The following is a 27636-nucleotide window of genomic DNA, read 5'->3' as shown; positions in this document are numbered from 1 at the left end:
GCATGTCACCTCATCAGCTTGCCATGTAACAAAAGATACCTCTGGTAACTAACACCTTGGAGCCTGGAGGTGGAATTTAACCTGGCATCATGGTGCTTAAATCTATGGGTCAGACCCGTGAGGATTTACTGCAGTGCCTAAGGATAACATTTGTTTTAATTCCTTATTGGAAAATTCAGAACCTCACGGTCTGAAGGAGAGTTGGCCATACAGGCACCAAAAGCTAGTGATGGTTCAGGAGCCAATCTTTTCTGCTTCGTAGATGGGTCGCCAAAAGCTAGTGATGGTTCAGGAGCCAATCTTTTCTGCTTCATAGATGGGTCGCCAGCTTCGAGGGTCTGTCCACAGCATGCCAGCCCCCAGGCCCCTGGCGGCACTGCCCGGTAGGCAGGCCAAGCACCTGCTCTGGCCACTGAAAACAAAATTAAAAGCAAGAAAGAAGAATATTTGTCATAGAATTTGATATTTAATAGTCCCCAAAATAGAATCAAAGTGGTTCTCCTGGGGAAAATCTTTGTCACGCTTCATCACACACTTTTGCTTGGGTGTTGAATTGCTCTGGCTCACCACCTTTTCAGATCTTAGGGAAGTGGTTCTCAAACTCCCGTGTTCATTAGAACTTTTGGGAAATTCCGGTACCCCGGCTACACTCCAGAGATTCTGATTCCATGAGTCCAGGTGGGGCCTGGCATCATTTTTATTTTAATTCCCCAGGTGATTCTAATGTGCGCTGGGGTTTTTGAACCATGAAATTAGGGCCTCTAAAGGTCTCCACCTGACCCTGAACTCCCCTCCCAGAACCACCCCCTCCCTTCTGCTTGCCCAAAGCAGCATGATCAGGACTTGAGAGGGGTTTTTTTAAAGTCACTTTTTAAAGACAAGCAGATTTGAATGTTGCTCAATTTCATAGAAAGAAATGAAATCGTGCCATTATTTGCAGAGACATGGATGGACCTAGAGTCTGTCATACAGAGTGAAGTAAGTCAGAAAGAGAAAAACAAATACATATTAATGCATATATGTATGTGGAATCTAGGAAAAATGGTATAGATTAACTTATTTGCAAAGCAGAAATAGACACACAGACGTAGAGAACAAACGTATGGATAACGGGGGAAGAGGAGGCGGGATGGATTAGGAGATGAGGATTAATATATATACACTATTGATACTATGTCTAAAATAGGTAACTAATGAGAACCTACTGTATGGCACAAGGGATGTTCTGTGGTGACCTAAACGGGAAGGAAACCCAAAAGAGAGGGGATATATGTATACATGTGTGTATATGTACACATACATGTATATGTGTATATATATGTATACCAAGGGACCAAACCCTGATCTCTCACATTGCAGGCGAATTTTTTTTACCAGCTGAGCCACAAGGGAAGCCCACAGAATGTATTCATATAGCTGATTCAATTTGCTGTATAGCAGCAACACAACATTGTAAAGAAACTATACTCCAATAAAATTAAAAAAAATTTTTTTAATAAATATAAAGACAAGCAGATTTAAGACCCATCTGAGCAGCCAGTGGACAAGTAGTCTGGGTGTCTCAATCCAGCTTCTTCTTTGATTTGAGGTTCCAACAGCTGTAGAGTTGCCCAGGGAGCTTAGCCCTGGCTCCTGTGGCCGCACCTCTGCAGGAGTTTGGGGGGTTGCCCCATCCCCACTTCCCTCTGTGACCCTCCCCTGTGCTCGGGTTCCAGCTCAGAGGCTTTCCAGAAGGGCGGAAGGAAAGGGGCCAAGAAGGTGATGATTGTCATCACAGATGGGGAGTCCCACGACAGCCCAGACCTAGAGAAGGTGATCCAGCAAAGCGAGAGGGACAACGTGACCAGATACGCCGTGGCCGTGAGTCCTGTCCCACCCATCCCGCCTCTGCCTACCTTCTAGAGGCTTTGCCATCAACCCCCTGGGGACTCTGTTGGGTGGGGGAGTGAACTACACATCCGGGCCTTCAAATGGGCCTGTCCTTGTTACGTCTTCACAACAGCTGTGGGTTTTTTCTTCCCTCCATTGCCAGGCAGGTTCTGAAATCTCAGAAACTGGAAAACACCTCCAAGCCTCCCACCCCCAGCACCCTACCTTAGAGCAGTCGCTCCAGCCTGCCCTGGGTGTTGGGGGAAGTCTGTGCCATGTCCTGTCTGTCGCCCCTGCCCCCCGTTCCCTGGCAGGTCCTGGGCTACTACAACCGCAGGGGGATCAACCCAGAAGCTTTTCTGAACGAAATCAAATACATCGCCAGTGACCCTGATGACAAACACTTCTTCAACGTCACAGATGAGGCAGCCCTGAAGGACATTGTCGACGCCCTGGGGGACAGGATCTTCAGCTTGGAAGGTGAGCACTGCTTCCTGAGTGGCGCTCATGTTCCTGGGCTCCTGGCAGGCAAAGCCCACGTGAGCAAAATCCAGCCCCACAGGGACTTCCCTGATGGTCCAGTGGTTAAAACTTCACCTTCCAATGCAGGGTTCCATCCCTGATCCGGGAGCTAAGTCCTGGCCAAAAAACCAGAATGTAAACAACAGAAGTAACAAATTCAATAAAGACTTTTTAAAATGGTCCACATTAAAAAAAAAAAAAAATCCAGCCCCACAGGATGAGAGGGTTTAGAAGTCCTCCCTTCCTGATAAACCCCAGCGCTCCCATGCTGGATGTGAGGCTCCGCACTTTCCAAACAGCCTTGAAGTCTGGTTTTGCTGATAAGCTCCTCCTCTTACCATGGAGGTAACTGCAGTTCGGAGGGACTAAATGACTTGCCAGAGCTCCCACCACTTGGGAAGGAATTGGGGTTTGAATGAGGGTTGCCAGATATAGCAAATATAAAATACAGCATTTGTGGCAGACATACTAAAAAACCATTCACTGTTTGTCTGAAATTCAAACTTAACTGAGCATCCCGTATTTTATCTGGCAGCCCGAGTTGAGCCCAGCTGAGCCCAACTCCACAGCCTGAAACACTTACTCCCCGAGTCCTGCCACCTCCCACCGCACCATTTTGCAAGGTTTCCTCAGACTGTCTCGCTCCTTTTGATTCAAACTCCAGTTTTGATTTGTGCAGGGCTCCTTTGCACCATATATTGCTGTAGGGGGGACCTTGCCATACTGGGTTCTCTTCTACCATACGGGAGGAGTGTCAAAAGAAAGAGAAGGCAGCACAACATCCCAGAGCCCGAGCAGCCTGCTCTGCATGGGAAATGATGAGCTACAGACACGGGAAAAGAGAAAAACTAACCCTCAAAGATGATGATAAAGGAACAGAAAGTAGGGACCTGAGTTTGACCCTTACCCTAGAATTAAGCATAGATCAGTGAATTTATTCTCAAAATGGTTGCTTTGTGTGATAAGAACATTGTCTACATGGACACGTCGGAGCCCCTCTGCAGGGAGGAGCTTTCGACACACATGGGATTCCTTGTGCAAATCCGCAGTGGTGACAACTCTTCCTCCTAAGGGTCGATTTACAATTTGGGAACCATCCAGAGGCATCTGGAACCGAATCTGGCAAATAGTAAGAATGAACAAAGTGGGAAATTCCATTTCTTGCCAACAATGTAGATGATTTCTTTCCATGCACTTTTTCTGGATCTTTCCCCTATGTTGACACTCTCATAGTGGGCGTGCCCTGTAATATAAGGTGTTCCAATCCCTTTTCAGCAGGGTTGCTAATAATAAACCCACATGGCCACCTGGAAGGGGCCTGCTGTTGGGGTGGATGAGCTGGACTCAGACCTGGGGCCCTGTCTCACCTCACTGAAAGTGCTTCCAGGTCACAGATGCTGGGGACTGAGCTGCAGACATGTCTGGCGCTAAGAAGTCATGCATGCAGCTGACATCTTTCGGTCCCTCTGTTTTAGGCACGAACAAGAACGAAACCTCCTTCGGGCTGGAAATGTCACAGACGGGCTTTTCCTCTCACGTGGTGGAGGTAAGGATGGGTTTAGAGCTGCCCTCCCACCCTGCCATTCCTGGGCTGTCTCTCATGCCCCTTGCTCTCTTTCTTGGGGTCTCTCTGCTTCTCGTCTCTGTGGCTAGAAGAGGGACATCAAAACCATCAATTTACAATTAGCTGTCTCAAGGCCTCTCTGTGCAGGGTGCTGGTGGGGACATGTCCCCCAGGACCAAAGGTCCAGTTCGGTCCACAGAGCCTTGTGCAAAAACTAGGCCAGAGTGGCAAAACCCATTGCCTGGGCTCTAACTGTGCCCCGCATGCCTGAGGCGGCCTGTGTGTGAGGGCCCAGCCCTGTGTCCATGTGGGCAGAAGTCCCAGATGTGCTCCAGCAGGTGGCCCACAGGGGCCTCTCCACATGCGGGCTCGGCGTCACGTTGCAGGGGTCCCAAGCAGACCCATGGTGTCACCAGCGTCGGGCTAGGTCTGGGGCACATGCTTCACCTGGTTCTGATTCTCAGGATGGGGCTGAAACCTCACAGGATTGCCAGAGGGACATATGCATGCGTGCTCAGTCGCCCAGTCGTGTCCTGCCAGGCTCCTCTGTCCGTGGAATTTTCCAGGCAAGGATACTGGAGTGGGTTGCAATTTCCTATGCTAGTGGATCTTCCCGGCCCAGGGACTGAACCCGCGTCTCCTGAGTCTCCCACACTGGCAGGCGAATTCTTTGCCACTCAGCCACCTGGGAAGCCTGCCGGCAGGGCAGAGGAGTCCATAGCTGTGAGCATGCTTTACTTCTAAAGCCGTTTGGAGGCAGAGCCCTGCCTGAGAGTACCTGTGGGGAAAGCCTGCGCTTCTGGTATCAGCACACACCCCTGTGAGCACACTCCGGGCTGACAGGTGCCCTGGGTTTGTGCGTGTGCTCTGCCCAGCTGGGCCCATGGGAAGGGGCCACACCTCCCAATCTGCCAGAAAAGGCCCATCCGCCCATCCCACTTCCACATCACTTCCATTAACCCCATGAATTCTCCCCACTCCTCTGTGAGGTGAATGTGCCAGGGTTCCTTATTCCCAGTTTCCAGGTACAGAAGCCACGTCCCGGGAAGGCCGAATGACCTGCTGCAGTGACACAAGTGAGAGAAACATTAGCCTCATGCTTTCCCCCCACACTGAGCAGCTGTTCCATGAGAGTGGGTGGGATCTGAGGGGGCACTGAGTCAGAGATCCCAGGTCGGAGGGGAGAGGGATGGATGCCCAGCACACAGCGGGCAGATGGACGGAAATGCGGCTCAGGCTCAGCGTTTCCTGAGCTGCATCTGGACTATCTCGTGCCCATTGAATACAGCAAGATATAAATATTACTGCTCTATATTGACAGTAGTCATGCAAAATATGTGCCAAGCACTTTAACTTTTTTTTCAGAAAATTTCTGTGCCTCATTCATGCTCAAAAACAGCCCTGCAGAGTTGGCAGATGGTAATAGTTGTCCCATTTTAGGTGGTCACATTAGCAAATCTTTTCAATGCCTTTTCTGTGCTGGGCCCTGTGCTCTATCCCAGGAGGTACAGAGGCAAGAGCCCTGACCTCAGGAAGCTCCCAGTCTGCGGGTAAGGGGCTGCATATCAGGAGGGGCAAGGGCATCATTCATTCACACAGGTCAGGCATCAAGTTCTGTGTTCCAGCTGGACTAGCCCTGGACTCCTGACTCTGGGGTCAGGGCTAGTTAGAAAATGCAACAAAGAAAATCAATTTCATTAAATCCAACAAGCATTTGTCAAATGCAACTAAGATATCAAAGTGAAAGTGAAGTCACTCAGTCGTGTCCGACTCTCTGCAACCCCATGGACTGTATGTAGCCTTGTAGCCTATCAGGCTCCTCCGTCCATGGGATTTTCCAGGCAAGAGTGCTAGAGTGGATTGCCATTGCCTTCTCCAGGGGATCTTCCCAACCCAGGGATCGAACCCGGGTCTCCCGGATTGCAGGCAGACGCTTTACTGTCTGAGCCACCAGGGAAGCCCCAAGATATCAAAAGGAAGCAGAATTTATTCTTGCCAAATAGGAGTCAGCCTGAAAACAACGCAGAACAGCAGTCCTGAACTTAGAGAATAAGATGACAGAAACTACAGACTTCTGAGTACAGGTATATAACTTCAGGAGGCCCGCCCATCCATGGAGCCCCTGTAGAGACTCCCTGCTCAGTGGGGAACCACGTGGACCCATCTAACACTTATCAAGGCAGCATGAGGGACTTCCCTGGTGGTCCAGTGGCTAAGACTCTACACTTCCTCTACAGGGGGCACAAGTTTGATCCCTAATCAGGGAATTAAGATCTGCATGGTTTAGCAAAAACAAAAACAGTCCTTGCCAAGGCTGTGTGTGATCAGGGTTTTACAGAAGGAAAGGCCCAGGCTAAGGGAAAGGAGATTCAGGGGAGGATCAGGGGAGTCTGGGGCTTGGACAGGCCCCTGAGGACAAGGATTTCAGCAGCCATGGGTGGCAGCAGGCAAGAAAAGAGAGGAAGTTATACCCACAGGACTGGAGAAAGGCTGAGCACACACGGGGGCCCAGCCCTGATGGCGCGGACAGCAAGAGAGAGAGAATGTCCCATGTCTCCATCTTCCATTCCAAGGTCAGTTTTTGAGCATCTCCCCTTGGGCCTGGCTGTGAGGCACTGGGATATATAGAGATGAAGATACCATTTCAACTGACAGCAATTCACAGTCTAGTTGGGGAGAAAGACTCCTAAATGATAAGTGCAGTCTCCTGCTTCTCATACTGTGATCTGTGTGTGCCCAGGAATCAGGGAATCTAGAGAGAAGGACAGTTAAGACAAGCTTCAGGGATTCGGGGAAGTTTAGCTGAACCTTGACAATGGCCCAAGCAGCAGAGTATGTCAAACAAAATGAGTTCTTGCAGGATCAATAGAGTTCCCCTGCTGCAAAGGGGAGACCAGCAGCTCAGGACCTCAACTTGTTGTTGAGGTCAAGGTCATCAGCTGCCTCCTGTAGCTTCCTCCACATGCTCAACTCTTGTTCTCGTCCCCTAACTGGAGAAACCCAGGGGGCATCTCCCCACTCTGTAGGTGGAAACCCCGGTTCTTCTGTCACCTGTGTCTTGTTTCAAATGACAGACATCTGGAAGCTTTCATCTGATGAGACTTAGAAAGAGACAATGATTACATTTGAACTTGAGACTCTTTAAGACTTTCTAAATAATTGTTTAAATAAATAAAGTCCTTCCAAATCCAAAGGATTGGTGAGAGTGATGGTGGCCTGTCTGGCACTGTGACTGGCCATTGGGTTGCTATTTTAGGGTACAGAGGCTTTCCAGTGCTAGGCTGGTCATGCCATGATAATTGGCCACAGCCGTCCTGTCCTTGGGAGTCCAACCCCACAGCTCTCAGGATCAGTCAGACCTCTCTGGGGATTGGGGACAAGAAGGTCCAGCCTCTCAACTTTGCCCAGAACAGGTCCTGAGCCCAAGTGAGTACATCTCTTGGGTGAACTTTGGGGCTCCATCTCCTCTGGAAACGCCCCCTAGACAGCCTCAGGCAGCTGCTTCCTGCAAATGTGCTGAGTCTTCAGTTGCCCTGGGCCTGTTGAGCTCTGTCAGAAGAAGACTCCCTAGTCCCAAGGGAAGGACCCATAGAATGTTCACAAAGGGCAGAGGAAAGGTCAGGTCTGATCACCTGGTCTGCTGCCATCTTACCTAGCAAGAAAAGCAGGCTTCAGGTTAGGAAGGGAAAAGCAACGAGATAGAAAGAACCAGAGTCCAGATTAGGAGAGGAGACCCCCATATATCCCCAAGCCCCTGGATGAACCAAAGCTCCAGGCCACAGTCATTATTACATTCCGGCATGATGGCCAGAAGTCAGAGCTGCTGGGAAAACCAGGGACCCAGAGCCCCAGGAAGCTCGAGTCCTGATTAGCCAAAAGGAGAAAGAATATTCTGGAAATTACCATCAGCAAAATGAGCTATGGATGCCTGGCCAAATTTTAGAATGGATTTGTAAGCCAATGGTTCCATTAGCATTTGGAAATGAACGTGAAGGTTGCTGAGAGCTGGAGTGGCTTCTATTAGTGCTGGCTGCTTGCTGAGGTGATGAACTCCCTGTCAAGCCGGGTAACCAAGAAAAAGCTGCATGAATCTGCCAGAAAGCTTGCAGAAGAGATCCACAGCTCTCAGCCTATAATCCCCATGGGCCACAAGGGGAAGGCGTGGTAGAAGGAAGAGGACCGTAAATAAATTGATGCCCGTGGTGATGGCTCTCCTGCACTGCACTCCGTAAATCTCCCCAACACCAAAAGTTTACAGAAGGAAGCAGTTTTATTAGGGTGGACCTTATCTACACGAAAGACTTGGCCACTCACCCAAGATAAGAACAGAGTGTTTTTTTTTTAAATTACACGTGATGGTCTAGGAGGACCAGCCTTAGTTACATCACAAACAGGCTGAGGCAGTGCAATTGGGGTGTGGGGTGGGGGGTTACCCCCCCAGACCAATAGCCCCAGCCACCTCCTGCCTCTTCAGCCTGTGCCCATTTCACCACCCTCCTGGGCTCATGGACAGGATAACTAAGGTTAGAGGTGATTATGTAAGGTTCTCAGCTGTTAAAGCCTTAAAGTTGTCTTCTTTCCTAAGGGTTTTGCATTTGAACTCATTTTGCATGTCTTGTTTAATCAAAAGTAGAAGAAACTCATCCATAATGATGAAATGAGGGGTTGACAGCTAAAGGCTGTCAACTCCTTTTGAGCCCCCTTAGCTCTAGATGGTGGATTCTTCCCCCGCCAGCTCTGGGGCAGGCAGCCAGGGCTGCCCCCTGAGGCCAAGGCCTGCTGCCATGCTGTTCTGGATTTTTTGCAAGTTGACCCCTGGTGGCAGGAAATATTTCTGGTTCTTTGCAGTCCTCAGAAGCCCAGCCCCAAGTCCTAAGGCTATGCCCTGGTGCCCGACGCCCCACTCCTGGCCATTGTTCCAGGACCTCTGAGTAGAAATAACCATCTCTCTGATCTGGGATGAATAGTCAAGTAAGAGCATGCCCTTTGACCCCCGGCCCCTCCTCACTGTCCCAGCCTACGGCTTTCAGCCCCACGAATGGTGCAGGGCCCCTCTCCACAGAAAGACTGCAGGCCAATTTCTGGGTCCTTCCTGCCCAACTCCATCTCAACCTCCAGGCACTGATCCCTTCCTCAGGCTCCACTAGGTTGAAAACATCTTCTACCAAGACAATCTGAGCAACTAGTTAAAGCATCATCCACCCTCTTAACTGTGTATTTGCCTTAAAAGGTGCTCTTGGGGACAGAGTCCTGACCTCCCTGCGGCCACTCTGGTAATGGACATGTGGGCGAGGAAGCCACAGGGGAGCCTGAGGGGGAGACCAGCACTCGTGCCCTCTAGGTGGTCTCCCTGTGAACAGACCCACCATGGGTCACCTCCATCGGCCCCCACAGCCCTGCCTCTCCAACACCAAGAACTGGTATTATCTGGTGTCATTCCATTGCTACCAGGCCAGAGGAGAGCTCTGTCTGGCTGTGTAGCCTCAGATAAATCGTTTTATCTCTCTGAACTTCAACCTTTGAGCAGATGTCGGAAAAACATATGTGGAATTGAAGCTTGAGGCTTGGAACTAGAAGTGTGCATTTTGAGACTCCCTAATAAGTTAAGGAGGGCTTCTCAGGTGGCTCAGTGTTAAAGAATTCGCCTGCCAAAGCAGGAGACTTAGGTTCGATCCCTGGGTCCGGAAGATCCCCTGGAGAAGGAAATGGCAACCCAGTCCAGAGGGGAATTCTATGGACAAAAGATCCTGGTGGGCGATAGTCTATTGGGTCACAAGAGTCAGGCACGACTTAGTGACTAACCAACCAAGAAGTCAAGGAAGGTTTTTTAAAATCCTTCCCTAACTCTGCCATGTATCCACCCACCCCCTCAGCAGGCCACCCACTCCTGTGGGCCCTCCTGTCCTGGCCTCTATCAGATCACTCTTCACAGACTCATCTGTAGGTCCAACTTGACTGTGAGATCTGAGGACCCCTGCCTCCCTGGAAGTACTTTATGGACGAATTAATGAATGAGAGGAACTAATATGTATGCAGTCCTTATTGGCTGCCAAGCACCCTGATAAGGATTCAAAATGCTAGTTCTCACAACTATTTACAGAACTGCAGAATAGTCTCAGAACTATTTACAACTGAGGACCCTTAGGCTTGGTGAGAGAGAGGAACTTTCCCAAGGTCACACAGCCGGAGGCTTTGGAGATAGAAGTGGAACTCGAATGTCTAACACCAGAGATCACGGTCTAATCCCAGGCCTGGGATTACTCAGCCTACTGACCATCTGGGCTGGGTACTTCTTTGCTGCGAGGCTGTCCTGTGCGTCGTAGGTAGTCAGCAGCATCCCAGGTCTCTCCTCACCATAGCAACCCCAACACCACCCCGGGCTGTGACTACCAAAGCTGACTTCAGGCATTACTAAACATTGCCTGGGGGCTAAGCCACCCCAAGTTGGGAACCACCATTCCCACGGGAAGACTATGCGGCTTCCCGTGCTGGGCATGTGGCCCGACCCTGGCTGGGGACAGGGACGAGCAGGAACACAGAGTTTGGGGAGATCTGGTCACACACCAGGGAGCACTCAGCTGAGGTGGAAAGGTAATTCTGCTGCAGGACCGGTCAGAGGACAGCTGAGACCTGAGCTGGCGGGATCCGATGGTGAGGGCTCAGGCAAGTACAGGTACAGGTCCTCCTCAAGGAGGGCACACACTTGGCCTTAGATCTTCTGGGGGCCAAGCCCATGTCCTCATTTCTGCACTGAGAGCCAGGAAGGTCAGCGGCCACCCAGGCCCACCCTGGTCATATCTGGTGGAAGCCCCGGAAACCTCGCAGGGAAGGAGGCCATAAGTGAGGGAGCCAGTGCCAGGCCTGGAGCAGGGAACACGGAGCTTCCCCACGCAGCCCTTCTGTTTTCCAGCTGGGCTTGAATGCCTGGCTTCTTCTATCAAATCGTTGGCCCTTTCTTCAGCCCCATGCTTCCAGATTTTTTCCAAACTCAAAAGGTCTGGGTTTTCCTAACTGGGAAAAGATGGTGACCACCTGAGGTTTGCCTTGGTGGCCTGGGCTTGCCCTCTCAGCCAGCCCACTCCTCACAGGGCACCCTGTCCGCAGCAGGGCTCCAGGAGACCCTGCTCGGGAAAGGGCCGCCCACTGGGAGCGCAAGCCTGCCTGCAGCCACTGCCGGGGTGGACTGGCAGAAGGTGAGGGCCCAGAAGCTCTCAGCCCCCCAGTGCTGCCAAATGCAGAAATTCCGATGGAACTGCCAAGCCCCACTGTGGTGAGTCAGCATCAGGTCTCCCCCAGCTGAATCCCCCGCACCCAGTGAAGCCAGGCCTTCTCAGTACATCAGAGGTTTCCAATCATCTGCAAAGCCTAACAGTCATCTTCAAAGGCCTCCCCAGGAAGCAGACTGGCCTGCTGTCATATTGAAAGCAGAATCTAGGGGCTTCTGGGGAAGCCAATGAGCATTTTTTTCCTCTGACCAGCTCCATCCCAGCCCTGCCACTGACTTGCTGTGTGACCTCAGGCAACCCCCTTTCCCTCTCTGAATCTTGGGTGCTCATTAGTCTAGTGCAGATAATGACTGTCCTGCTGGCCTCCCACAAATGGGTGACTGGATGAGAAAGGATCTTGCCAAGAATGGAGCACACCCCAAGAGCGGGGAATGTTGGCAGGAGTCTCTGAGGCCCTGGCCTGGATCCTGGCCCCGACAGATTGTCAGACTCTCTCCCAGGCTGAAGTGCCCGGAGTAGGAGAGAGAAAGCTGATGAGAAAATGGGACATCAAACACAACCAGGCACATCAGACTCGCCCAAGAGCGGCTAATTTATAGCCGTAAAAACATCCTCTGAACAGTCAGTTCAACCTTTAAAATATTAGGACTTTAATCCTTATATATGATCAACTTTACTCTTGAAAGTGGAACCTTGGGAATGAGAAAAGGACCCATAGCTTATTACAGTTCCCAATCTTGCCTCCTCCACCACCAGTAATGAAATTAGTGCTGAGGCCTCTGCCTGTATGTTTAGTTATGGCTCTGTTGTCCCCAGGCCAGAGTCACATTTTTCTATTGATCCCCCATCTTTGGTGGTGGTGGTTTAGTCATTTGGTCATGTCTTTCTCTTTGCAACCCCATGGACTATAGCCCACCAGGCTCCTCTGTCCATGGGATTTTCCAGGCAAGAATACTGGAGTTGGTAGCCATTTCCTTCTCCAGGGGATCTTCCCCACCGAGGGACTGAACCTGGGTCTCCAGCCTTGCAGGCAGATTCTTTACCAACTGAGCCACCAGGAAAGGAGAAATTCAGTACTCTGGGCACCAATGGAGGGGAAACCTCAAATTCCACCCACCAGCTGGGTTGAAGGAGGGCTTAGTGGGAGAGAGATGACTTCACCAGCTTGTGCTTTAACATTCCAAAGCTGGGAGGCAAAACTAGGTTTTGCTCGTGATCACCAAGGCGACCCAGGAAGGTGGCCCCTCCTGCTTCCACCCACCCCCGCCCCAGCCCCTCATTGTCCCTAGTCACTGCTCTCCCTCTTCCGAGTGCTTGGTGTTCATCTTCCTGTGTCCACTAGTTATGTGGATGCTTAGGGGTGGAGATAGAGTTCAGGGGCAGCCCAGAGAGTGGATAGACCCAGTCCAGTCCCCCTCAAATGACCCTGGAAGCTTCCTCTCAGGGAGCTAGAGCTCCCCATCTTCCTGCCCAGGCATCGGAGCATCTGCTTACCCTGTAACTAAAGACAACCTCCTGTCCTTGAGGTGCTGGCTGCCACAAATGTGGCCCTGGCTTACCTGGCTAGCCTCATGTTGAACCACCCTGCTCCTCTCACTCGGGGCTCCAGCCCAATCGAACAGCTTTCAGTTCATTGAAGCCAAAGGCTCTGAACTGTCTCCAGCCTCAGGGCCTTTGCACAAATTATTTCATCTCTCCAGGTGTCTGGGTAAGTAAGCATCACTTGCTCAAAACGCTTTTCCTGAGCCCCATCTCGATCTAAATTAAGTCTCAGGCCAGGATTTATCACATCCCTCATTGTGTGGCAGTTATCACGGTTTGCAAGTATTATGTTTATCTGTGTATGTATTTTAATGCCTGTGAGCTCTGTTGGGGCAGGGATAGTATCCCCAGGGCTAAGCAAGTGTCTGACATAAGACAGACACACAGTGAATTTGTACTGAAGAGATGAAGAAGTAGCGTTTACACGCAGGAAAGCAACTCAGACGCTGCAAAGGAAGGGGGAAAAGCACAGGTTGTGGGCATGCTAAGTCGCTTCAGTCGTGTCAGACTCTGTGCGCTGCCGTGGACTGTAGCATGCCAGGCTCCTCTAGCCATGGGATTCTCCAGGCAAGAATACTGGAGTGGACTTTCCATTTCTTCCTCCAGTGGATCTTCTCAACCCAGGGATCAAACCCACGTCTCTTACCATTTCCTGCATTGGCAGGAATATTGGCAGGTGTATCCTTTACCACCAGTGCCACCTGGGAAGCCCCAGAAAAGTATACGTGCAGCACTTGAAGGGGGCTTCCCTGGTGGCTCAGCTGGTAAAGAATCTGCCTGCAGTGTGGGAGATCTAGGTTCGATCCCTGGGTTGGGATGATCCCCTGGAGAAGGGAAAGGCTACCCACTGCAGTGTTCTGGCCTGGAGAATTCCATGGACTATATAGTCCACGGGGTCGCAAAGAGTTGGACACGACTGAGCGACTTTCATCACTTAAAGGAGTGTCAGAAAGAAGGGATGGAATGCAACTTTGGTCCTGGATTTGGAGCCTGTTTCTAGAACATTCCTTGTTTCCTAAGATCCCATCCTTGGGATCAGCTTGACCCACTTTATCCTAAGAATGGAGTGGGGCAAGAAAGCCCTCAGCTCCTGTTAAAGTCAAGAATCCTGGTTGGAAGTTGGGCTATTAACGAACTGGGCAGGAGGTGCCAGATGGGGGCAAGCAGATGCTTCATGGTGTGGATGTAGGGCAGATTCCTGGCCAGGGGCACCCCGGGGGACATGAGCTGATGTGCACCCCCTCCCCGATGTCAGGACGGGATTCTGCTGGGAGCTGTGGGCGCTTATGACTGGAATGGAGCTGTGCTAAAGGAGACCAGCAGCGGGAAGGTCATTCCTCTCCGTGAGTCTTACCTGAAGGAATTCCCTGAGGAGCTCAAGAACCATGGCGCCTACCTGGGTAAGAGGCAGGGCTGAGGGGTGGCTAGTGGGCGGTGGGCCAAAAGAGGACTTGGGGGTCCAGAACATGCTCAAACACAAGACGAGGGGCTTGTCCATGCATCGTCTGTGCTGATTCAAGCAGTCAGGAGTCATTGCCTCTCCAGGCTGGCATCCAGCATGCCCAGCACCATGCCTGGCTCATCACAGGCTCTCCATTAGTAGCTAGAATAAATCAGTGTCCCCAAGCCAGGCTGTGGACCAGGCCATGCAGCAGGAGGTGAGAAAGCGAGTGAAGCTTCATCTGCCATTCCCCGTCTCCCCCACCGCCCCCATCCGTGGAAAAATTGTCTTTCACAAAACTGGTGCCTGGTGCCAAAAAGATTGCAGACTGCCAGAATAAATGACAAGTAGTCTGACCTGAAATTGTTTCCACTGATGCCTCTAGAGTCTCCGGCAGCTGTTGGTATGCTTTCAGAATCGAGTGCAGGAAAAAAAAAAAAAAAAAAGAATCGAGTGCAGGAAGTCTGCCTCCCCAAGGAAAAAATGAGAGCTGAGGATGTGTTCAGTTCAGTTCAGTCACTCAGTCATGTCCAAATCTTTGTGTTATCATCAAGGCAGGAGTCATCTCCCATTAAGCACCTTAGTGTGAGTGAAAGTGGCTCAGTCATGTCCAACTCTTTGCGAGGCCAGAATACTGGAGTGGATAGCCTTTCCCTTCTCCAGGGGATCTTCCCAACCCAGGGATCAAACCCAGGTCTCCTGCATTGCAGGCAGATTCGTTACCAGCTGAGCCACAAGGGAAGCTCACCTTAAGCACCTTAAGGTGGTCGTAAAAAGAAAAGTGTGAGTCATTGACCTGGTGGTGACAGGTCCCAGCTGTGAGACCTTAACCATAACCCAGTCACCTCCAGTTTTGTAGTAGCGAGCCTCTGCCATTCATGCAGAAAGGGCTGAACCAGAGGAAAGGAGAAGCGCTCACGTTGTCTGTAAGTCTTCCTGAGTTTCTGAACTGAGTCTACCAGCTGTGACGTTATCACCAATGCAGCCTCAGACCCCACTTCTCCGTGAACTAAGTTGTCAGTGGGCCTCTCTGTGGTGGGAAGGTCGTTCCTCCTCCCAGAAGACCCTTCATGAGGCCCAACCATGGTCCCTCCTTGGGTGGGAGTCCGGAGGGAGCGCCTTTCTGCTCCTCCTCTCTCTGGGGGTTCATCCAGCGAGGGCACTGTGGGGGATCTCTGGAAGATTCCTCCCTCTGTGCCCCAAGGGAGATGGGGAGTTTGGGGAAGGAGACTGGGAGGCCAGGCTCTCCGCCTCCACACTGGGGAAGCTGATGGACTTCTGGCCCCGGGCCTTCAGGGAGGCTCTCTAGCTTTCAGGGTGGCCTTGCCTGCTGGTCAGAGCCACATGGGAACTGCAACCACAGCCAGCAGGGAAGCAGGAAGCTCTCAGCACTGCTTAGAGCTTTGAGAGTCAGGCCTCGCCTGCCCCCAGGACATTCAGCCCCCAGGACCCTCCCATTACCACTGTCCCTCCTTCCGGGAACCCCAAACGCCTGGGGTCAATGAGAATACTCTCAGTAATGCCGCTGAGGGCTCAGCTTAGAAGAAACCCTTGCTCCACCACACAACGCTAAGCCTGCTCTACCCTTGTATTTTTGTGATTGCTCTGAATTCACAGCCGTTAGCCACCCTCCATGCGATATCCTGCTCTCACCTACCCCACATCCCAGAACACCTTTCCAAGTGTCAAAGATGTTGTATCTAGAACCAGTTTCCCACCCTACTGCACCCACACTCCCGGCCACTGTGAGTTGGCTTCTGTGCATCCCGCAGCCACTCTGAAAACAACTAGTGGAACCCGAGACACAGTTACCCACATATACACAGGCGTGCACACAAGCATGCACACACAGCAGAAGGAGCCGCTCATTCCCCAGAAAACACCCAGGAATTGCCAGCAAGGCCTGGCACCCATCTAAAAACAGGGATCCACTCTCCAAATCAACTGGCAGGAAGTAGGACTCTCGGCTTTGCACACCTGCAAGGGTCCCACTTTCAGGAGGGTTGTCTGAGGACGCTGCACCCAGAGCTGGGTGCTCGACTGGAAATTCACAGGGACCAGGCACTGATCCCGAGAACATGGATTGGAGGCCTTTCCCAAAGAGCCCCTGGGTTTCCGTCTTGTTCTCTTTTGAGTGGCATACGTGTGTGGATGCAGAGAAGCCTGGGCACTCCCCGCTTTGGGGCTGCAGGAATCTCTGAGACCCCCTACCTGCATGCCCTGAGCAGAGCAGTTCCTTGCCTCTGCACAGCCAACCCTTCAGTTTTTGGTGGACCACTTAGCAGGGCATTCTGGTAATGAAGAGGACATTGCCTGGTCCCCAGAGAGACTACTGGTGGGGATCAGAAACAAAGCCAGCCCAATATAAAAAGAAGCATGGCTAGGGTTTGTTCTCTCGCCTCCCTGCTCCCCCACGTGCTCACCTGTGGGGAGAGTGAAGCAGGCGATGTGCATGTTCCAGGTCAGCGATGCCTTTTAGTGACCCCACCTGGCTTCTTTCCATGCCCTCCAGCAGAGGGTGGGCGCAGTGAGTTCCCTGCACCGTCCACCAGCCCCTTCCAAGCCCTGCCTCTTCCAGGCCTCCTCCTCAGCTGAGCCTGGGAACCACCGTCTAGAACTACCATCTGCTCAGCCTGCTCTGAATACTCTCCTTTCAGCAGCCCACCCATGCTGCCAGGCCCTGGCGAGGTCTGCCAGGCCGCGGCGTCAGAGACCAGCCTGTTTCCTCCCACGGCAGGGTACACAGTCACATCGGTCGTGTCCTCCAGGCAGGGGCGGGTGTACGTGGCCGGAGCCCCCCGGTTCAACCACACAGGCAAAGTCATCCTGTTCACCATGCACAGCAACCGGAGTCTCACCATCCACCAGGCCCTGCGGGGCGAGCAGGTAACGCAGAGGGGGCTGGGGGTGGGGCCGACAGGCGGGACAGCCGGGGTGGCGAGGCTGGGAGGGACTGCAACTCAGCTCGTCCCTCACAGGACTGCCCCCAGATCCAGAAACATCCTTCCTGGCTAGGGGGGTATGCCTTCTTTATACCCACCTTAGAGCTGATGCTCCCTCCCCAGACAGCCAGATCTCAGACCCTGCTGCTGCAACGAGAACCTGGGAGAACCCATGGAGCCCTTGTCTCTGGTGCACTAGCCAGACCTCTGCCCCCGACCACCAGCATCTCTCTGGTCATGTCTAGAGTTCAGGGCTCTAGCAGAGGCAACATCCAGGCTATGACTTCCCAGCTTGGGCTGACAAGGCCCCTAGGCATCTGAAGGGGCACTCATGTTCCTCATGCCACCTTGGTGCTCCCAGAAGTGGGAGGAGTCATGCCTCTGCCCACAACAAGGCCCCAGGGGTGCACCAAGATGCCAACTTCTTTCCTTCCCTGGAACGGGCATGATGCAGAACGGTACAACTGCCAATATCACAGCACCCCCCAAGACGTGGTGGGCAGTCTCATGTTAGAAGGTCTGAATGCATGGGGGAAAGCTATGATTAAAGTCAGGGATAGTGAAAAGATCAGGAAACAGGGTTCTGATACAGGTTTTCAATAGCCCAGGAAAACTGTGGTCCTGAGAATCAACACAGCTTTTCCAAGGTTATTGGGGAGATTCACTGGGTAAAGCTCAGAATCCTGGACTCTTGGTGGGGCTGCCTACTTTGTGCTACCTCCTGACCCCAACGACCCCTACACAAGGCCTTCGCCCCTCCTGCCTGGCAGCATCCAGTGTCCATGGCACCCTGCGCTGAGCTGAGCCCTGTCCAGCTCCTTCCTGTTATTCTTGGCTTGCCCCTGGTGCTCCAGAGCCTGGGAACAGCCCTGCTTCCTGCCTCTTCTACTGCCCTCGGCCATGAGGACACGCTCTCGGCCAGGTCTAACCTCAGTCCCTCTAGCTGCAGGGAGCCATCCTTTCACCATCCCTCTTCCCATCCCAAGGGCACCGGGGACCCGGGCGCTGCTCTGGTCCCAGCCTCCACACTGCCTGCCCATACCCCACCCAGGGCCGGCCCTCAGGAATCCAAGGTTAGACCTTGAGAGCCGGAGGGAATTCGCTGAAGAATATATGACATTTTTACTGCCTGGATCTGCCTCCAACATCCAAACAAGAAACCGCAGCACTGAAAGCAGCTAAGTTAAGTGGATTCCAAATCACCGTGACCCGTATAGCTGAGGCCACATGTTTAGACAGTCTCTCTCCGCCTCCTTCTTTGCTCTCTGTCTGCCTCGTAATCATTCTATGTAGGCACATCTCTCCCCTCCCCATACCGTGTTTATAATTTCCTTTTTCCCCTTTTCTGTATTTTTTTTTTTCATTCTCCTCAGTTAAAAGTTTTTAATGCTTGAGGATAAATTTCTTCCGAAAACACCCCAAGCCGGGAAGGGAGAATCATGGGCTTGGGTGTCAGATGGATCAGAGTTCCAACCCAATTTGGCTGTAACCGGCCTTCTGACCTTGGGTTAGTGACTCAAATTCTCTGAGCTTCAGTTCCTTCCCTGTGAAGTAAGGACAATGATTTCTCCCAAGACAGCGTGAGGCTGTAAAGTGCCTCACGCAGGGCCTGTCCTTGGGAAGGGCTCCTTTTCTTTCCTGACCAATCCCTTGCTCCTATAAACATTTATAGAGTACCTCCTGTGTGCCAGGCACAGCGCCCAGGCTTGGACGGAATGAGACAGGAGCAGCACCCACTGTTGGGGGGCGTCTGTGGAGGGAACCAGTGCTAGGGGGCAGGAGGACAGGGCTGGGGGAGAGCATGAAGAAAGGGACCCCACGGCAGGGGATGGAGTTGGGAAGGCCAGGGATGTCTTTGAACAGGAAGTGACCTGTAGGATGATAGACATGACCTGGAGAGAGGGGAGGAGAAAAGGGTAGAGGCTAAAGAGAAGTATGTGCAGGGGAAGCTGGGAAGCCTGCCAGAGCAGGGGGCTTTTGGAGAAGAGAAATCACTTCAGTGATTTCTGAAAAAAATCTGACAGTGAGAGAAAAAATTTCTGACAGTGAGAGAAATCACTGTCAGGGGGAATGTGGGAGCCAGAGGGTGGGAGCCAGAGGCTGGGGAGGCGGGGAGGCCAGTCCAGGAGGGTCACACTGCAGTTTGGACATTCCCCCCCAAAGCAAGAAAGGGGCATGGTCAGCTTCTGGAAGCCACTTGAGCTCCCCACAGGGGTGGGCTGGAGCGCCAGTCTGGAGATGGGCGGGGAGGGGGTCCTTCCTTTGGAAGGTGCCTCTCCTGAGGAAGAAGCATCAGAAGAGGAGGGAAGTAGATGGATTTGGGACATGTTTGGCATCCACCAAGTGGACTTGTGGGGAGACTGCAGGTGGGAGAGATGGGAGTGGAGCCAGGAGGACCCTTAGGTTTCTAGCTGAGTTGGAGGCATTGCACCCAAGGCGAGAGAGGAACACAGTAAGTGCTCAAATACTGAGAAGAAATCACAAGTCACCACCCAAGGTGCTAAGCCCAGTTATTTGGAAAATAAAATATTGAAAATGAGTTAAATGTCCAACAGAGGACTGATTAAACACGTTTGGCACATGCATAATTTGGAATGTTATACCATATAGTCAAACCTATGGCTTTTCCAGTAGTCATGTATGGATGTGACAGTTGGAGCATAAAGAAGACTGAGTGCCAAAGAATTGATGCTTTCGAACTATGGTGCCAGAGAAGACTCTTGAGAGTCCCTTGGACGGCAAGGAGATCAAACCTGAATATTCATTGGAAGGACTGATGCTGAAGCTCCAATACTTTGGCTACCTGATGCAAAGAGCTGACTCATTGAAAAAGATTCTGATGCTGGGAAAGATTGAGGGCAAGAGGAGAAAGGTGTGACAGAGGAAGAGGTGGTTGGATGGCATCCCTGACTCAATGGACATGAGTTTGAGCAAACTCCAGGAGACAGTGAAGGATGGGGAAGCCTGGTGTGCTGCAGTCCATGGGGGTCACAAAGAGTCAGACAGGACTTAGAAACTGAACAACAAAAGTTAAATAATGGAAAGTCAAGTGGTGGTGGAATGGTAGGGTTGGCGGGGGTGGGGGCCCTCATTCTTTCAGCAGAGAGTCTGAGTCAAAGGCTGCCCACTGGTAAGGGGAGGCCTCTCAGCAGCCCAGCCCCATGCCCCTCCCCCATCCCTGTGCCGCAGATAGGCTCTTACTACGGGAGCGAGATCACCTCGGTGGACGTGGACGAAGATGGTGTGACTGACGTCCTGCTGGTGGGCGCGCCCATGTACTTCAGCGAGGGCGGAGAGCGCGGCAGGGTGTACGTCTATAACCTGAGACAGGTACGGAGCGCGGATGCTGGCCAGCTTTCCAGGGGCACCTGACGCATGCCTTGATCAGGTGTCCATGAGGGAAGCTGGGAAGCGGAGGCCAGCGCATGCCTGCAGACTGGAGAGGAGAGGAACCGCCTCTGCCCTTGGGTTTATGTAGCGGGAAAGAAACAGAGAAACACAGAGGGGGGTGGTGCAGGCCAGAGTGGGTCATGACCCTGAGAGCCCTTGCCAAGCCCCCTGAGCCTTTTCCTGCCCCTGATTTTGCAGGACCGGTTTGTTTACAATGGAACGTTGAAGGATTCCCACGGTTACCAGAACGCCCGATTCGGCTCCTCCATCGCCTCCGTTAGGGACCTCAATCAAGATTCCTACAACGATGTGGTGGTGGGGGCCCCTCTGGAAGACAACCACGGGGGCGTTCTCTACATCTACCACGGCTTCCAAGGCAGCATCCTGAAGACGCCGAAGCAGGTGCCGCCCCCCACCCTAACCCCCAGAATGAATGGAGCTAGAACTTGGAGTCCTAGTATCTCATTCCCTGTCCTCACCCAGGAAAGGATTGCCATCTGTCCTAGCTCTACCTGCCTCAAGTTGAAATTAGTCTCAAGACCTTCCCGTCACTCCTGTGGATACCCTCTCCCTGCTTAACTTCATCTCCCAACAACAGCAATAACAAAACCCCCCAAAGACCTGAATCCCGCTGGCCCTCACATGCTTTCATGCAACTGACTACATGTGGAGAAGACCTGGGGCTTCCCTAATGGCTCAGTGGTAGAGAATCTGCCTCCCAACACAGGAGACGCTGGTTCGTTCCCTGGTCCAGGAAGATCCCCTGGAGAAGGAAATGGCAACCCACTCCAGTATTCTTGCCTGGGAAGTCCCATGGACAGAGGAGCCTGGAGTGCTAAAGTCCGTGGGGTTGCAAACAGTCGGACACAGCTGAACAAATGAATGGAGAAGGCCTATTTGGGCTCCTCTTCTCTGGAAATGCCTCAGGATAGAAACAGTGCTATACCCAAAAGTGAGCCATCCCAAGCGCCTTCCCCTCAGGGTCATCACTTTTGCCTGTTTTATTAGTAAGCTAGCCTAATATACCACACTTAGAGATAGTGATGGGTTACCTGCCATGTAATGTGTGTTTACATCCCGTGGGGAATTCTTTTCTTAAATAATTGATGTACAATATTATATGTTGCAGATGTACATCAGAGTGGTTCACAATTTTTAAAGGTTATATTCCATGTATAGTTATTATAAAATATTGGCTATATCCCCTGTGTTGTATAATATATCTTCATAGCTTATTTACTTTATACATAATAGTTTGTATCTTTTATCTCCTACCCCATCTTTCCTCCTTTTCCCTCTTCAGTGGAGAACCCTTTTATGACACATTATTTAATCCAAAAGAATGACTTAATGGTAGAAATTTCAGGTTCCAAAACAGACCAGGAGAGGAGATAGCTTTGGGCTGAGGAAGTTTCCTGATAATTTCAGACAGACTGTCTCCAGGGCTCCCAGTTGTGTTTTCTCCTTAGGGTGCCCACACCCAGCTCTTTCCTTCTGCTTCCTGCAGAGAATCCCCGCCTCAGAGCTGGCTCCTGGCCTCCAGTATTTTGGCTGCAGCATTCACGGGCAGCTGGACCTCGATGAAGACGGGCTCGTGGACTTGGCAGTGGGCGCGCTTGGCAATGCCGTGATTTTGTGGTTGGTTCCCCCATTTTTCACAATTCTTGGGCTCTCTTGAGGGTCCTAATGGATACAGGCTTTAAAAGACACACTTTAGACTCTTTGTCTCTTGTTTTTAATCACTGTCGGCCAAATTCACCCTGTTCTTATCCCGTTGTGACTATGAATTTCCTTTTTATGGATTCACTGTAAGTTATTTTGAAGTCCAAATCCCTCTTCTCAGTGGGGTTCAGAGATTTTAGAGCTATTTAGTGGCTAAAGGGAGAAGGCGATGGCACCCCACTCCAGTACTCTTGCCTGGAAAATCCCATGGACGGAGGAGCCTGGTAGGCTGCAGTCCATGGGGTAGCTAAGAGTCAGACACAACTGAGCAACTTCACTTTCACTTTTCACTTTCATGCATTGGAGAAGGAAATGGCAACCCACTCCAGTGTTCTTGCCTGGAGAATCCCAGGGACGGGGGAGCCTGGTGGGCTGCCGTCTATGGGGTCGCACAGAGTCGGACACAACTGAAGCGACTTAGCAGCAGCAGCAGCAGTGGCCAAAAACCCCCTTAGACTTTTTCCTACAAGTTCTGATTACTGGGGCATTTCTCCCACTTGGCTTCTCTTAAAGGGACAGGCTGAGGATATTCTCCTCAGCTGGGAGGATTTCCTTCTCCCCTAGTGTGAAAGATTTCTTTCCTCCAAATCCCTTCTGACCCCTGGTTTCCTTTCTCAGGATCTCATTTCTGTACCAGTCCATAGATATTTGCCATGCATTTGTACTTGGGGTCTGTGTTAAGCAATGGTCTGCAACTTTAAAAAAAAAAAAGGTTTTCTAAAAGTCCATCTATTCTACTGAGTGATGTGTCAGCTACTTTTTTAGCCAAAAAGAAACTTTAATTTGAGCTAATTTTATATATGTTGATACTTTTATTATAAATACAATAACTTAAAGAAAATTTGTGAAATAAATCGCTCATAGTTTCATCACCTTAACATTACCACTATTAATATTTTGGCATTTCCCTACCATTCTTTTACCATCTGCATATAATTTTATACAAGTGCAATCACATTTTTCATACAACTTAAGAAAGATGTTAAACAGAGATAACTGATGACTTCACGGGGAGAATCTTTAGGTTCTTGGTCCTCAAGAATATTACATTCCACTCAGGAAATGTCTTAGTCCAGGTTCCCTGGAAAACAGAGCCTGAGGCGAAAGCTTGTGCATCTGCGCTGCTGTGGGAGGGACTTCAGTCTCAGAAGCAGAAGTGAGAGTCCAGGGGAACTGAAGCAGGAGAGGAGGAGAGGGATTCGAGAGGAAAGTACCTAAAGAGCTGCAGACTGACACTCTGGGCAGCTCCCTGCTCCAACATCTCCTGAGAGGCAGAAAGAATACAGCCTCTGCTTTCTGCAACAGCCCCTTAGGGGAGCAACGGGGAGCAGTGTATCTGCGAGTTCCTAGTGTCCCCCCAGTGCCAGGGCCCAAGTGTCAGCTGTCCCACACCTCTGGGCAGCACCGAGGAAGCGGGGTCTCTGCAGGTCCCGCCCGGAAGTTGCACTGGCACCACAGCCTATCAGGTGGGGATCTTAGGTCTTTGGTAGAGACAGCAGCTTGGGCTAAATGTATTCACTGCTTTGGTTCTAGCCAGGAAGCAAGACAGGTGAACAAGGCCCAGGTTAGGGGGTAGATGTTGTCTCCCAAGTCTGTGGGGCAATACATAAACTACATTCTTTACAGGAAACAAGATAAACATACAACCAGAAGAATCGGTCCCACAGAGTGGATTCAATCAAGCCCTAGCTAAACCTGAGTGCTACCTGAGTGCTGCTGAAACTGTGGGCTGAAGCCCTCTAGGGAAAATTTAGAGTCAAACTCCCTGGATCTCAAACATGACTGCCATTAGCATCACCTGGGAGCTTTTAAACCTCTCATTACCCAGGCTTTACCCTGACCACTTAAAGTAAAATTTCTAGGTCAAGAATTCAGGCATTTAAAGAATCTCCAGGTGTTCGCTTCCAGTAGGCACCTAAGTCTGAGAACCACTGATAAAAGCCATTATATTTACACAGCATTTTGCAATGTCAAAGGGCATTCTCACTTACGTACTTTGATTCGCACAATTCCCTGTCAGAGAGATCACGTGGTCTGTCCAGTAGGAGCCAAGACTCAAACTTACCCTTCTCACTCCACAGCACAGAGGTGGCGCCATCCCCCTTTCACTAAGAAGAGCAGGGTATTAGCACAGATAATCATGCTACAACTCTGAAGCATGTAAAACTCACTACACTTGTTTCTTTTTATATAAATGCATGGTTTGGAGAGGCAATAGTTTCCTTCCCTAACTCTATTTGACTTAGTCAATACGAGAGTAAATTCGTATTTCCTTGACTGCCTGGATGGGGCAGTGTTGTGATGGGTGGATAGTGGGGAGTCCTAGAACTGTGAGTCATTTTCTCCTTTGGCTGCACATTGGAATCACCCGGGGTGCTTTAACACGCACGTTCTCCAAAGTGTGGTCCAGGTACCAAAGGCACTAACATCACCTGAGAGCTTGCTAGAATACCAGGCCTGCTTTTTAACAAGATCCCTAGGAAATGTGCAAATATACTGAAGTCTGAGAAGCATTGCTTTATGACATGTTGATGCTGATTCTGGTTTGATTTGACAAGGAGAGCAATTTGGGGATCAGGATTTTTTAATTTTTATTTTATAGTAGAGTATAGTTGATTTACAATGTTGTGTTTCAGGTGTACAGCAAAGTGATTCAGTTATACATATACATATGTCCATTTTTTTCAGAGATTTTTCCCATAGAGGTTATTACAGAATATTGAGTAGAGTTTCCTGTGCTATACAGTCGGGCCTTGTTGATTATTTTATATATAGTACTGCTGCTGCTGCTAAGTCGCTTCAGTCATGTCCGACTCTGTGCGACCCCACAGACAGCAGCCCACTAGGCTCCTCTGTCCCTGGGATTCTCCAGGCAAGAACACTGGAGTGGGTTGCCATTTCCTTCTCCAATGCATGAAAGTGAAAAGTGAAAGTGAAGTCGCTCAGTCGTGCCCGACTCTTAGCGACCCCATGGACTGCAGCCTACCAGGCTCCTGCATCTATGGGATTTTCCAGGCAAGAGTACTGGAGTGGGTTGCCATTGCCTTCTCCAATATATATAGTACTATATATATGTTAATCCCAAATATTTCCAGTTTATCTCTCCTCTCCATTTTTAACGTTTGGTAACTGTAAGTTTGTTTTTAAAGTCTGTGACTCTGTTTCTGTTCTGTAAATATGTTCATTTGTATCTTTTTTTAGATTCCACATATGAGTGATATCTTATGATATTTGTTTTTCTCTGACTTCACTTAATATGGTAATCTCTAGGTCCATCCATATTGCTGTAAATATCATTATTTCATTATTTTTTATGGATGAGTACTATTCCATTTTATATTCCATATGTATATGTATGTATGTACACCACATATTCCTTATCCGTTCCTCTGCTGATGGACACTTAGGTTGTCTCCTTGTCTTGGCTGTTGTAAACAGTGCTGCAGGGAACACTGGGGTGCGTGTATCTTTTTGAATTATGGTTTTCTTTGGATATATGCCCAGGAGTGGGACTGCTGGATCATGTAGTAGTTCTATTTTTAGTTTTTTAAGGAAGCTTCATACTGGTGTACCAATTTATATTACCACCAACAGTGAAGGAGGATTCCATTTTCTCCCCACCCTCTCTGGCATTTACTGTCTGCAGATTTTTTTGATGATGCCATCCTGACCAGTGTGAGGTGAGCCCTCCTGGTAGTTTTGGTTTGCATTTCTCTGGTAATTAGGGATGTTAGACATCTCTTATTGTGCTTTTTGGCCATCTGTATGTCTTCCTTGAAGAAATGTCTATTTAGATCTTCTGTTCATTTCTTGATTGTGTTGTTTTCTTTTTTGATATTGAGCCGCATGAGCTGTTTGTATATTTTGGAGATTAATCCCTTGTCAGTCACTTCATTTGCAAATATTTTCTCCCATTCTGTGGGTTGTCTTTGTGTGTTGTTTATGATTTCCTTTGCTAGGCAAAAGCTTTTAAGTTTAATTAGTCTCATTTGTTTGTTTTTGTGTTTATTTTCATTACTCTAGGAAGTGGATCCAGAAAGATATTACCGCAATTCATGTCAAAGAGTGTCTTGGCTATGTTGTCCTCTAACATAGGAAAACATCTTGAAATGTTTTCACAGGAAAACACAAATCTTAAATTTGCACGTCTTTAATCCATTTTGAGTTTATTTTTCTATATGGTGTTAGAGAATATTCTAGTTTCATTTTGTTTGCATGTAGCTGTCCAGTTTTCCTGGCACCATTTATTGAAGAGACTGTCTTTTCTCCACTGTATATTCTTGCCTCTTTTGTAATAGATTAATTGACCATAGGGATTCCGTGGTAGCTCAGCTGGTAAAGAATTGACCATAGGTGTGTGGATTTATTTTTGGGCTTTTTTTTCGTGTTCCATTGATCTATATTTCTGTTTTTGTGCTAGTACCGTGCTGTTTTGATTACTGTAGCTTTGTATTGTAGTCTGAAGTGAGGGAGCCTGATTCCTCCAGCTGTTTTTCTTTCTCAGAATTGCTTTGGCTATTTGGAGTCTTTTGTATTTCCATACAAATGTTAAAATGTTTTGTTCTAGTTCAAGCATCAGGAGTTTTTAAAGCTCTCCAGGTTACTGTAGTGGACATGCAGGGTTGATGTGATGAGGCAAAAGGATGTCAGTATGGTCTGTAGCAAGCATACCGCTAGGAAAATGACAAAGGGTTGCCTTGAGGGGCTATGAGATTACTTAGCCTGCCCTTCACTACTTGTGCACATTTTTGCCCAATCCTGTGACACCAGAGCCCCTCTCTGCAGGCCCCACCACCTCCTCACCCTCCAGTGGTGGTTTTAGAGACCCCATTCCATCTGGCTCTCCACCTTCCCCCAGGTCCCAGCAGGGCAGCCTTGCACCCTGCCCACCCCTACTTCTCTCCCTCCTCCTGCAGGTCCCGCCCTGTGGTTCAGATCAATGCCAGCCTCCACTTTGAGCCATCCAAGATCAACATCTTTCACAGGGATTGCAAACGCAGCGGCAGAGATGCCACCTGCCTGGCTGCCTTCCTCTGCTTCACGCCCGTCTTCCTGGCATCCCATTACCAAACTGCAACAGTCGGTAAATCCGGCCCCTCCCCACTCCCCCAGCTCCAGTCTCTCCCCGGAGGACTTTGTGTTTCCTCTGTTTCTAAATCTGGGCTTTTGCTGAAATGGGTTTTGAGTGCCAGGGTCACACCTAGAGCCACATTTGATGACTTCTAGATGTCCATTCAGTGCTCTCATTCCAAAGGGCAGAGAGGGGGTCTCATGCCAGGGAGAGGATGGCAGTGAGCAGCAGTGACCAATGTGGGAGAGGCTGGGGAAGGTGGAAACAGTCAGAGATAGGGTTTGAATCAGAACAGGAGACGAGAAGCAGTCTAATAGCTTAGGGTGTAGAAGCTGTGAAGTCAGATT

General features: G+C 50.3%; 1 protein-coding gene across 2 annotated transcripts in view; it reads left to right on the top strand.

Annotated features, from left to right (window-relative positions):
* The window catches only part of ITGA11 (integrin subunit alpha 11), a 133243-nt gene that overhangs the window by 80278 nt on the left and 25329 nt on the right, over window positions 1–27636 (top strand). For both annotated transcript variants that reach the window (XM_002690525.6, XM_059890771.1), the window contains exons 8-16: window positions 1716–1860; window positions 2184–2349; window positions 3867–3937; window positions 13979–14123; window positions 16902–17050; window positions 20296–20436; window positions 20695–20898; window positions 22004–22134; window positions 27135–27301. In XM_002690525.6, coding sequence (XP_002690571.2) covers window positions 1716–1860; window positions 2184–2349; window positions 3867–3937; window positions 13979–14123; window positions 16902–17050; window positions 20296–20436; window positions 20695–20898; window positions 22004–22134; window positions 27135–27301 — 1319 coding nt within the window. The remainder of the gene's footprint in view (window positions 1–1715; window positions 1861–2183; window positions 2350–3866; window positions 3938–13978; window positions 14124–16901; window positions 17051–20295; window positions 20437–20694; window positions 20899–22003; window positions 22135–27134; window positions 27302–27636) is intronic.

Source organism: Bos taurus, chromosome 10 (assembly GCF_002263795.3).
Source record: "Bos taurus isolate L1 Dominette 01449 registration number 42190680 breed Hereford chromosome 10, ARS-UCD2.0, whole genome shotgun sequence".
NCBI classification, from domain to species: Eukaryota; Metazoa; Chordata; class Mammalia; order Artiodactyla; family Bovidae; genus Bos; species Bos taurus.
This window is presented reverse-complemented; position numbering and strand designations above follow the sequence as displayed.